This window comes from Charadrius vociferus, unplaced genomic scaffold (genome assembly GCF_000708025.1).
Source record: "Charadrius vociferus isolate BGI_N301 unplaced genomic scaffold, ASM70802v2 scaffold586, whole genome shotgun sequence".
Lineage (NCBI taxonomy): Eukaryota > Metazoa > Chordata > Aves > Charadriiformes > Charadriidae > Charadrius > Charadrius vociferus.
Genome location: NW_009648902.1, coordinates 518468 through 529387, shown reverse-complemented (window position 1 = coordinate 529387; position 10920 = coordinate 518468). Strand labels below are relative to the sequence as shown.

The 10920-nt window shown below is 43.9% G+C and overlaps 1 protein-coding gene across 1 annotated transcript in view; it reads right to left on the bottom strand.

Annotated features, from left to right (window-relative positions):
• The window catches only part of ABCA1 (ATP-binding cassette, sub-family A (ABC1), member 1), a 77473-nt gene extending 68178 nt beyond the window's left edge, over positions 1-9295 (bottom strand). Inside the window, exons 1-2 of the mRNA XM_009887208.1 lie at positions 9230-9295; positions 3580-3673 (exon numbers count right to left, since the gene is read on the bottom strand). Coding sequence (XP_009885510.1) covers positions 3580-3673; positions 9230-9295 — 160 coding nt within the window. The remainder of the gene's footprint in view (positions 1-3579; positions 3674-9229) is intronic.
• Between the last annotated feature and the right edge of the window lie 1625 nt (positions 9296-10920).

Below are 10920 nucleotides of genomic sequence, written 5' to 3'. Positions count from 1 at the left end.
TATATATTACTTATAGGGATATAGTTCTTCTTGCTGAGGAACGCCCAACAGCAGGCAACTCCAAAGCCTGGCAGTGATGAGCACATGCACACACATGCTTCCTAACCAGCTGCGCTTCTCTGGATTTACATGCTTAACTAACACAAGGATTTGGCTTGAGGCCACACGGACAGCCCCAGTCAGGGTCTTGGTTCTGAAGACCCACAATATCTCTATTCAGTTCTTTTAGTTTTCAAAATCCACTCGCCTCAATTACACACGCTGTAAACACCAAGCAAAGGGTCAGCAATTGCGGGGTAGGTGCCTACATAGGAGCTCTGAAGGGAGCCAATAACATTTAGGCACCTGCCTGCCATATTTCAAACCTTTTTGCTGAAGTTTAACTCTTGCTACTGAAGACCTACTTCAGTTATAGCCCAGAGCTTATGTCCTGTTTATGTTGTACATTCTGATCAAGAGTTAAAGTAGTAACAAACTACTCGTAGCAGATCTCCACCAGTACGCCACTCAGGCACTTGTGAATTCCTTACCCTCCAATGACAGGAAGATAGGCTTTCTTTGTATAATTCTGCACCTTAGATGAGCTGTCAGGTTGCTTTCTGCAAACGAACTCACTTTCCCACACTCACACTAGGGAGGGGAGTGCAGAAGAAGGTTATGCCCCTTCCTCAGTATCTCTTACAGCTACTCAAGACTTTGACATGATGCACACTCTCCCCTCTGCTGCTCACCTCATCTTCACGGTGTGCCTGCAATCACACAGGGGGTTGGCTCCCTACCTCCACAGCCATAATGGAGGTACCAAAGCCCCAGAAGGAAGAGAGGTCAAAGCTCCTGAATTACAGCAAGGTAGGTTAATGTAAGTGGTTGAAAGAAGACTGAGAGCTTATCAGTCCTCCCTGGAGAAAGCCAAGGACTCTGTCCAGGAGAAAGGTGAAGGAACCGAAGGTTCATTGTTTCCAGTACCCAGGGGACTGTTTGTTCCCAGTTCTGTTTAAAATAGAAAAGCTATTTACCTGAGCTCTCTGGCTTTTTTTTTTTTTTTTTCTTTTTGCATTTTTGTTCTTATTGGCTGAGAGAGGGGTTTGGAGGGGGAGAGGAAAAATGCTAAGACTTTCAGATTCTTTTCGTTAAATTTCCCGGTGAATCATCCTCTCTCTCTCTCTCCAGGCCTTTTAATTTTACATGGCTAAGAACTCAAAGAAACTATTAAAAGCAGTATGAAAAGTGGAAGGGCTCACAAGAATTCATGGTGACTTTTTACATACAGTGGTGAACACAACAGCCATTTCTCAAAGAGTAAAGCAGGAATCTGCCAGTTTTAAGTCAGGTAAGTTGCACAGAAGACAGTGTAACAGCACACCATTTTCAATGACATAACTGAAAAACTAGATGTTTGCAGCAAAGATTAAAGTCCCTTTTGTCTGATATTTTTTCCCCCAAATGAAGTCCATTTTGAATACCTTAAAGGGTCACAGGAACAGAAAAGAAAAGTCAAGCTCTACAAGACAAAAGTCAGCAATCTTGCTCAGTAGCATCTAAGATGTCTTCTCTGGCTGTCTGGTGAAAGCCATGTAACTATCACTTAAGAGCTAGCAAGATTTCCCCGTGTTTTCAGGAAAAGGTTCCTCACGCTAAGCCAAGCTGCTAGAAATAAAAAATCCTGACTGGAAAGCATGACCACAGAAACATCCCAGTCCTTGGTTCTTCTTCTCCTCAAACAGGGAAAAAAAAAAAAAAAAAGAGAACGGAAGGTCTTATATGTTTGTTGAAAAAGACTATACCATTAAAATACTAAGGCCATCTGGAAGCTACACAGCAGTTGCATGCAGCTCTGTTACTGCTGTCATCAAGCATTACCTGCAAGTGATTTCATAACAGCATACAGTACTGCCACTACAGATAACAATCCTGTTTCCCTTAAGGCATCCACAGGGCTGCCACAGAGTTCACCATGAACTCAAGGTTTCTTTCTTTCTATCTTTGCTTACAGGTCAGCAAAAAAAGTGTTCCACTATACAACACATCCATATCTGTCCGCATACGAGTGAATGTTCAATGAAACCAATCCAGACTTAAATGAAGTATAGTTACCTGTTCTCAGCAGCTTTTAGAAAAATGGAGAGGAGTTAACGATAAAAAGCGAATTAAAAACTTACCATATGCCTTACACTTTACAATTCCCAATGACAGGATAAGGCAGACAAAACAACATCAGTCAACATAAGTGAAGGAAAAGGGGCTGCAGGGGGGAAAGACTCAAAACTCTGCTTGTGACACCAGGGTGCCAGAGCAAAGGCTTTACAAGGAGGCTAATGACTAACAAGCCCAATCTAAACAGCTCTATGAAAAGGTAGCTCTTGCTAGGTTTGAGTTTATATACAGCACTGCCACAGCTGAGACAAATTACCATTGAGGCTGCTCGTTATTAACACCAGCTGAGCAGACTGCTTATTGCTTCTCTCCAGCTTCATGTTCACATTACAGGTATCTCTCCTAATGCCACTGGGACATTCAGTCAGAAAAGGTAATTCAAATGTCATGCAGCAAAGTATGAGATTTAATTTAGGGAAGCTTCAATTACCCTGTTAGGCACTGCATGGGACCAGCAGTGTCCAAAGTGTAATGGGAAACTGAAAACATCAACAGTTCAGCTTTGAAAGGATCCTTCCTAGCTTCAAAGCCTAGTAAGCAGCATAAAATTGCCCAGACACTGCGAAGAACCACAGGGTAAGTGCTGTAAGTGCTAGTTCTTTACCCATTTTAAGAATGAAACACTTCAGAGTGACCTCCAGAATCATGTTGTGCTGACCCTTAAACCTTACCTTGCAGTAATCAAGCAAAGGAAAGATAAACACGGAGCTCTTCCACAGTCAGCTAATTGCAGTAAAGGCTGTCACCAATCAGTAAGACAAAGCATGTTACTAATAAACAAGTAATGCTTCCTAAATCAAATGGCAACCAGAGACCTAAAGATTGTCATTTGCAGACCAAGAATAAGCTTTCTTTGAAAGACAAGCACAAATGTGCCCATTGAGGATGTAAAGAGAAAAGCAGAACAGTTTTTCCCCACAAATGTATGACTGCTGAACCTACTGAATACAGAGTTGACAGTCTAATGGTTAGAAAGAATGGAATTGGTCCTGTGCTCTTTAACGCGATACATTAACCCACATTATTGCCTGCAAATGAGATTGCTTTCTCACAGAACTGAACGCTGCTTTCTTTTTATGCTATGTCACATCTAAATCAACAATGAGAAATAAGACTTGGGTTCTGTGTGGGTTTTGCAGACTTGTCACAGGTCTACAGCAAACTCTCAGTTAATACATTATAAATGCAAAAAAAATAGAAACAGCAAGAAAAACAGCAGCAGTGTACAGTCCTGGAGCAACATTAACATGTCAGAACATGCTGCAGTCCCCAAGGTGGAAGTAAAGGAGCCATAAAAGCTTCCCTGAAGATTTCTGACTGAAGTATGCAACCACTGCTCCTGTGTCTTGCCAGCTGCATTATTACCTTCTAACCATGAAACAACAACCAACCATTCTGGGTGCAGCTGCTGTGTTTAGTACTTACATTCATGCTGCTCGTAAGGCGGATATGAAAGTCTTACAGAGATCAGGATGAAGAAGATAAACAGAGGCCAGGCAACTTCGATCAGCAGCTGGAACTGGAAACAATAAAGACAAAGTATTAAGACGTCATATTCAAAATACAGGACAGAACAGAGGTTCTAGGACAATCCACTTGCAAGACAGGACAGTTTTGCAAGCTCTGCCTCACTTGGCTTTGTCTATGCATTCCAGGACCGAGAAGTTTGTTCTTCCAGCTTCAGAGAATAATCTGCAAAGAATTACAGGCTTTTCTCATTGATATGTGCCAGTTATGGAACTAAACTGCATGCGCTTAAGGGCTATTTTTGGCTTCTTTTTATAGTTCTTTTTGTCCCCTGACTGACAGAAACCTCCCAATGAATCTTCCCAGCAATAAGCTGAATTTTTGGCCTCGTGTTTTAGAGGTAGTGGGAAGTACTTGCATCCCATTCTCACAGTACACCATTGAGCTTCTACCCTAACACATCAGGCATGGAAATTGTGCCCAAGCACAGCTATGCCAAACCTTTACATTTCAGTGCTGCAGAAGATGGCATCAGGAAAGCAGAGCTACTAAGATTAAGCTCATACCTAGTTATCATTTGTTTTAATTTATGTTTGTTCCCAAAGATAGGCACCCACTGGTTTAGGGTACCTACAGAAAGACAGTGAGTGTCAGGTAAAGATATAAAGAACTTATTTAGCAGGACTAGAAAAGAATATAAGAAAGGCCTGCTATTGAATGCAGAGCATTTTTGGGGCAGAAAATTGAAGCACAAAAATTCACCGAGATGTCCCACAGAAACATGTGGGCAAAGCAACACTTCAGCCTAGACCTTGAGAGAGAAGCTGAGGTTTCCCAGGCTTGAGCTTCTCCTGCCACACCCCTCCTTTCCCACTCCAGAAAGACTGCCTAAACATGCATTTTAGGTAAGCCATGAGACAAGGAAAAACTGAAAGCTTTTTATGCTGCCATTCTTACATTCTTCCTCCTTTGCAAGAGGGAAACCAGAGTGATTTCTCAGTCAAGTAAAGAGAAATCTTCTCCCCTTCTTTCCTGGAAAACCCTGACTTTTCTACTAAGTTATCTACACCATTCTTATTACAAGCCAGACAGGGTAAGACCTGCACCCCACTGGCAGAGAAAATCCCCACATGCAAATGTGTTTTCCTGTGTTACACCATTAATAGCTAAAATTAGGCTCTTGACACTCACCACAAGGCACTTCACGCAAACTTTTAGATGAGACTTCTAGGTGACTACTGTACCTCAAAATAACCTCACACTGTAAAAACAATGCATTAAAACATGCATTAAAACAAATGCCACTTGATTCAGCAGAGGAAACCATCTAGGACGGCTCTTCACAGATACCCTTAATGGCTGACGCCCAACCAAATGGCAACCCTAACCAAAAGACAAAAATTGAGTAACAGAGTCTCCCAGGCACTCCTGGTAACAGTGCATGATGAGTTTGGGATATTGTTTCCCACCCATTATTTTCATGCACATACTGTATGACTACTAGGTAAGAAACACCACTGAGACAGTGCTAAGAAAGATTCCAGGAAGATGCCTCAGTATCTTTGGTCTCTATTTTTACAATAAACAATGCAGTGGAACCACACACACAGCCATTAACAGTGAGAGCCTTCTTCCTTCTGCATTAAATAGTGGTCTGGCTTCCAGAGGTCAGAGATGCTCAGAGCCAGGACACCAACAAATCGTCTACTCCTTCCCTTTTCAGGATCTCCTCCCAGCTGGTGCCAGGATGGCATAGCAGGACTTTTCCTCCTCTGGACAGAATGGTGTCTATTAAACCAGGACAAAGCATTCCCTCCACCAGCATCGATGGCCATGCTCTGGCACATATCACAGCGCTCTGCCACCCTGCCTGTAGGCAAGGAGGATGCACCTCAAATGACTGCCACTACACACTGTTTGGGGAAAAGCAGTGTCAGCTGGGCTTGTGGAGGCTTCTCAGGGTGACCAAGGTGGCCAGACAGCCTCTTGCAGCCCTGCAACTCCTACAGAACCAGCAAAAAATGCTGCCCTTGAGATCAAGCCCTAGCTTGCTTGGAGACATATCAGCCCCAGCCACATCATGCTGGGGTGGACAGTAGTGCCCAAGTGGTCCTGTTGTTGAAGGGCGAGCCTGGCCACCTGCACACATAGCTTCTCTTCTGTATGCCTCATTATGGTTAATTACACAATCACAAAGGTAACCAAACGTAAGCTGTGTGCACAGCACTGTATGCCTCTGCACACACATCTAACTTTGCAGATTCACAGGCTCGGAGAGGACAGAGAAAGGAGGGGTAGAGCTTGGACTGACTGAGTTGCACCTTCACAGCTGAAGACTGCTACATCACAGCAGCCTGTGAAATGCTACTTAGAGGCAGCTGGCAACTGCTGCACCAGAGGTTTGCACGGGGTCAGGCTCCATGTGTCAGTAGCATTTCAATAGAGTTTGGACTCCCGGGCCAGCCTCTTGTGCTGTTCAACAGAAAACTGAATTCTCTTCCTTTTGCTCCTGAAGGTCGTAGGTTCCTTCCCCTACTGCTTCCTGACCTTCCTGTGATAGCACTTTTCATCCACTGCAGCATTTGCAGAGGTGGACACGGAGACACTAAAGAGGCCATGTCTCGCTCAGGTTCATAACAAGTAGATACTGAAAAATCAAGTCTCCTCACCCACTTTTGTGCTGCAACTAGACCAGCCTGGTAAATAGTGAAATGAATCTTCAAACCTCCAGCCACTCTGCCACCACTGCTCCGTCTGGAGTTGAAGGATAAACATCCCATTTGCACACAGTAGTTGAACCTCAGAGGCAGCACCTGACCAAGAACAAACTGCTCCTAATTTTACTGAGGCTAGTCCCTGAAGCGTGCCCAATTTATACCAGTTGGCTGATGATGCAGGATACCATTAAATATTGAAATCTACACTGTGTCAACAGGAAATCTGTTGTGCAAGAACTAACTAAACGATCATCTCATTGTCAACCACCCTCCCCAACCGCTATGGTCCAGTTTCAACGCAGGGAGCTACCAGCAGCTGACCAGTCTCTCCATGCACCTTTGAGGTGTATCATATCTAAGACCACAGGGAGAGAGCAGTGTTTTTTACACAGTGACCCCTGAACATGATTTTTCTTTCCTCCTCTCCCCCTGTAAGCTCCTTCCCCCCATACTCTGTTGGTGCTGTTGGAAGTTATCCAGTACAAAGTAACGCTTGAATTGCACACGTCAGGCTGAGCTTTGAACCCAGCTTTCGCAATGCAGCCCAAACTCACAGCAGCCAAGGAGAGGGTTCAGTGGGAAGCGAAGGCTAGCCCACACTTCTAGTGGGAAGAAGGGTAAGGATCAAACTGTTTCTGGGCTACATCTTCAGTAAGTACAAATGGGAGAGTGCCATCACCAGCACACCCAGCTCGAGGAGACTGGTCTCTTACGAGCAGAGCAAATAGACAAATGACTGTGCAGCCATGATAACAGGATGGTGAGACCAGATATTCTGCTACTTTTCTGCCATTTTCTGTTAAGTGGCCTTCCCTTCCTGACATCTTCAGGTAAAGCCTAAATGGGAACTGTTCAAGAGAAAAAACCCCGCAGCTATAGGAACCCCACAAAAACAAGAAGTCTCAGGCCTTCTTTATGAATTGACTAATACCAGTGTGGAACAGTGACTATGAGCAGTTTCATACTCTTTGGGCTAGTTGATGGGAAACCAATACAGAAGCTGCCAGAAGGTACCGAGAAACAGCTGAGCAGATCCAAGAGCATTACGAAACTACAAGCAGGATGGTCTTTTTCACTGACACACACTTAACCTACCATGTTTTTGTGGCATTGCCAAAGGATACAAATGCACAATCTGCTGCCCAGCAGGCTAGCATACAGCTTCCTTGACAGGACATGCATGCTAGACTCAGATGTCTTTAAGTAGCCTTCAAACCTGATGCATTATTTTCAGAAGACCCTGAGAAAAAGAAAGCCATCAGCCTCAGTGTAAAACTTAACTCCTCTGAAATCTGCTCCTGGCTTAACCAGTTTAAGTATGGTTCCAGAGGATCCATTAATGTCCCAGAGTTCCCGTAAGAGTCTAGGTTACATGAGCAATATGTGAGAACAGCCTATCTTTTTAGGAGCTGTAGCCAGTTTTGAGACTACCTTCCCCAGCTCCATTGCAACATTCTTCTGAATTATGAGGCTATTTACATGGTCAGGATGCTGCCTCAAAACATCCAGAGAGCAGACAGCCTCACTCTTTGCAGCTGATGCAGCCCACAGCCTCTCAGCTAGGCAGTCCTGTCCTGGGAGATCAAGGCACCCGTGTTACGGACAAAAACATGCAAATCACAGAAATTCCCGCCATCACTGGCAGCTCTGTAACCACAGAGGTATACAGGAAAGTCAACGATGCCACAAGTCCCCTTTGTCTGGTTTTACTTAAGAATGGACGAATTCCAGCTCTGAATTCACTGGACACAATTCCTATGAAAACAAGCCTAAGACAGCTGAGCAAAGACTACAGAAACTGTCTCCATCTCCAGTGATGAATATGATAGCCTTCCTTCCCTTGTGACTCCGAGTTTCTAAAACAACCCAGCCCCAACCAGCTGGCAAGAACCCTGACATTTGCAGGGTGCAGAAAAAGCTTATCAGAGAGACCACTTTCCACTCACCACCTCAGTAACTCATGTTCCCTTCACATTCCCTACTCATACCTCCTCAAGGTCAGATGTAAGAGGACAGATCCTCTGCACAAGCCTGTTGTACAGGACATGCCCTTGTCCAACACCGTTATCCCTTAAATCCCTGGAGGGGAAATAGCACGTTTTCTGTGGCTTTTAGCTGTCTGCAGGAGTTAGTGCATCCTGTGAGGTCTCATTAATGCAAATACAGAATAATTTTAAGAACGCCATACTGGATTCATGTTCCTGTGCTTTTGTCTGAACAGGCACATTCCCATACTGCTAACAGATGGCGAGGTCAGTGCTTAAATTTATCAGAACACACCTTGGTAGAAAAATATCAGTTGTCTGGATTTGTCTCCATGCCAATGTAAGAACATGTCTTATGCCAGTCACTTAAACTATACCTCCTGTTGTGAAGTTACACAACAGTCTTAGGTTTCTCTCCCTAAATAAAGAGACTGAAGATGGCTGCTACTGCCTCCACCACTTCAGCCACTAGGAAATGGAAGAATTTTGTTGCTGTTGTTGCAGTTTGCAGCATTCAGAAGTTTTAGACTCAAGCACACATTCCTGCAGCCCGGCAATGCTCCACCTGTAGTGCAGGTCATAGCACAGGTTTGTATTTTACACCTTCCTTGCTGCACACAGCGGTCGTGCCCTCTCTCTGCCTGGTCTGACATGAGTCTTTCAGTACTCCGACACTCTCACACTGGGATTCAGGGCAGAAGTCTTGAGCACTTTCAAGCCCTCTGGTTTCTGTTCACCTGTAACTCTCTCCAGTTTGGATTGGCTCTTTCTGAAGGCAGACCAGTTGCTCTACCAGAGGCCACTAGAGACAAAACATCAAGATACAGCATGTTTCCCTGTTTTCCTTGAAAAGTAAGCTACAAGGCTACGACGTAGACCTCAAAAAACCCTTTGGCTAATACTTACAGTCTGTCTTCTTCTGTAGGTGAAGTTCTTCCACAGCAGCAATCCCAGCTGCGTCCAGAAAGCCATCTTCCTTCAGCAAAGCCTAGGAGCTCCCTTTGTGCAGCAGCAGTGGCAGTACACAGCAGAGATGTCGTGGCTGGGCATTAACTGGCAGGGGGAAGAGCTGAAAGGGAAAATCTGTGTCAGTCACAACAGAAAAGGCAACAAGACAGTGAAAAGCAGAGGCTGCACTCTGTGACCCTGTGTAACCCTGCAGCCCCCCATGGCACTCCCCACCACTGCCTTCTTACATCATGCACTCCAGCCAAGTCTCATGGGGCTCAGTAAGCTCAAATTCAGACTCACTGTCTCTTACCTCAGAGCTCCAAGGCACAAAAGAATGCAATACCCTCTGGACAACAATTTTCTTCCTTCCTGCCCAAAAATTCCGAGAGCAAGAACAGCCCAGAACAAGGAAAAAAATTATAGGTTTGAAAGCTGAATTAGAGACCCCTCGGAATGAGACTGAACCATAAACTTCAACCTTTCTTTTAAAAAAAAATATTCTTTCCATATTTATTTTATAATGGTGAAAAGCCTTCTGCCAAATTAAGAAAGCCTTCATTTTGAAGTCCAGTCAACACCACCACTTGTAGGAGAAAATGTTATGCACTTAACAGGCAAGGGAGAAATGTCCATTTCCTTGAAGGTAAGTGACTAAGAATGACCCTGCAGCCATTCATATTTGGATCAAGTGAATGGAAAATTGCTGCTGAGTCAGTGTTCAGATCCTGTAACCACTTGGCCTCCAACACTGTTGTGAATTGGGTGCATTCAGTATGCACCTTGTGAGAGTACGCGAAAGTATAAATGGTTAAAAACATATTCATCTCTTTGGTGGTTATTAATAATAGCATGGTATAGGCTTGGTACAAAGAGACTCCCAGGAAGACTCAATCAAATGGAAAGGTGAGATTATAGCACATTACTCATTAAACCTTTTTTTCCAGAATTAATTTGGCATAGCTTAATTTACTTTTGAGTTTAAGGCCACTTCAGATTAAGAGTTGTTTCATTCTGAGTAAGTGTCCACACAGGAATTTAGTTTAATCCACATCAAATTAATTCTGATTTATGTACGTGAATGCACTCTGTTGACAGGCTCAATGTTAACAGGACAGAGAGCAGCCAATCCAAACACACAGCGAGAGAACCATTCCCTCCAACATCTGTGAAACTGGGAACACACATGCTTTTGATTCTCGTGTCCCACATACCAGTACCCTAGTCCTATGATTCCCAGTTGCATGTCTGATTGCAAACTGCATCGAAAAGGTTCCCAAGAATCCATAAATGTGCTAAAAACACAGGACTTCCTCAGGAAATGCTCTGACCAGTCCTACACTGGAGTAGGACTAGATGATAAATGTCAATTCTGGATGCGAGCTTTCAGCTAATGAACACTTGTGGCCTTTAAGTCTCATCCAAAAGTAAATTCCATTATTACAATGACTTGCAGATTAAAAACTTGCCTCTAATAATATAGGTCTGTGTTACAAAAAAAAAATCCCTAACATGACTAACAAAAACAATTAAACCCATTACGCTGAGTTCTACAGATAATTACACCGTAGTATCACAACAGGACAGCAGTGCTGCTTAGTGCCAGTACAGGGAAGCAAAGAACAATAACAGACGCCTACAAAACCCTA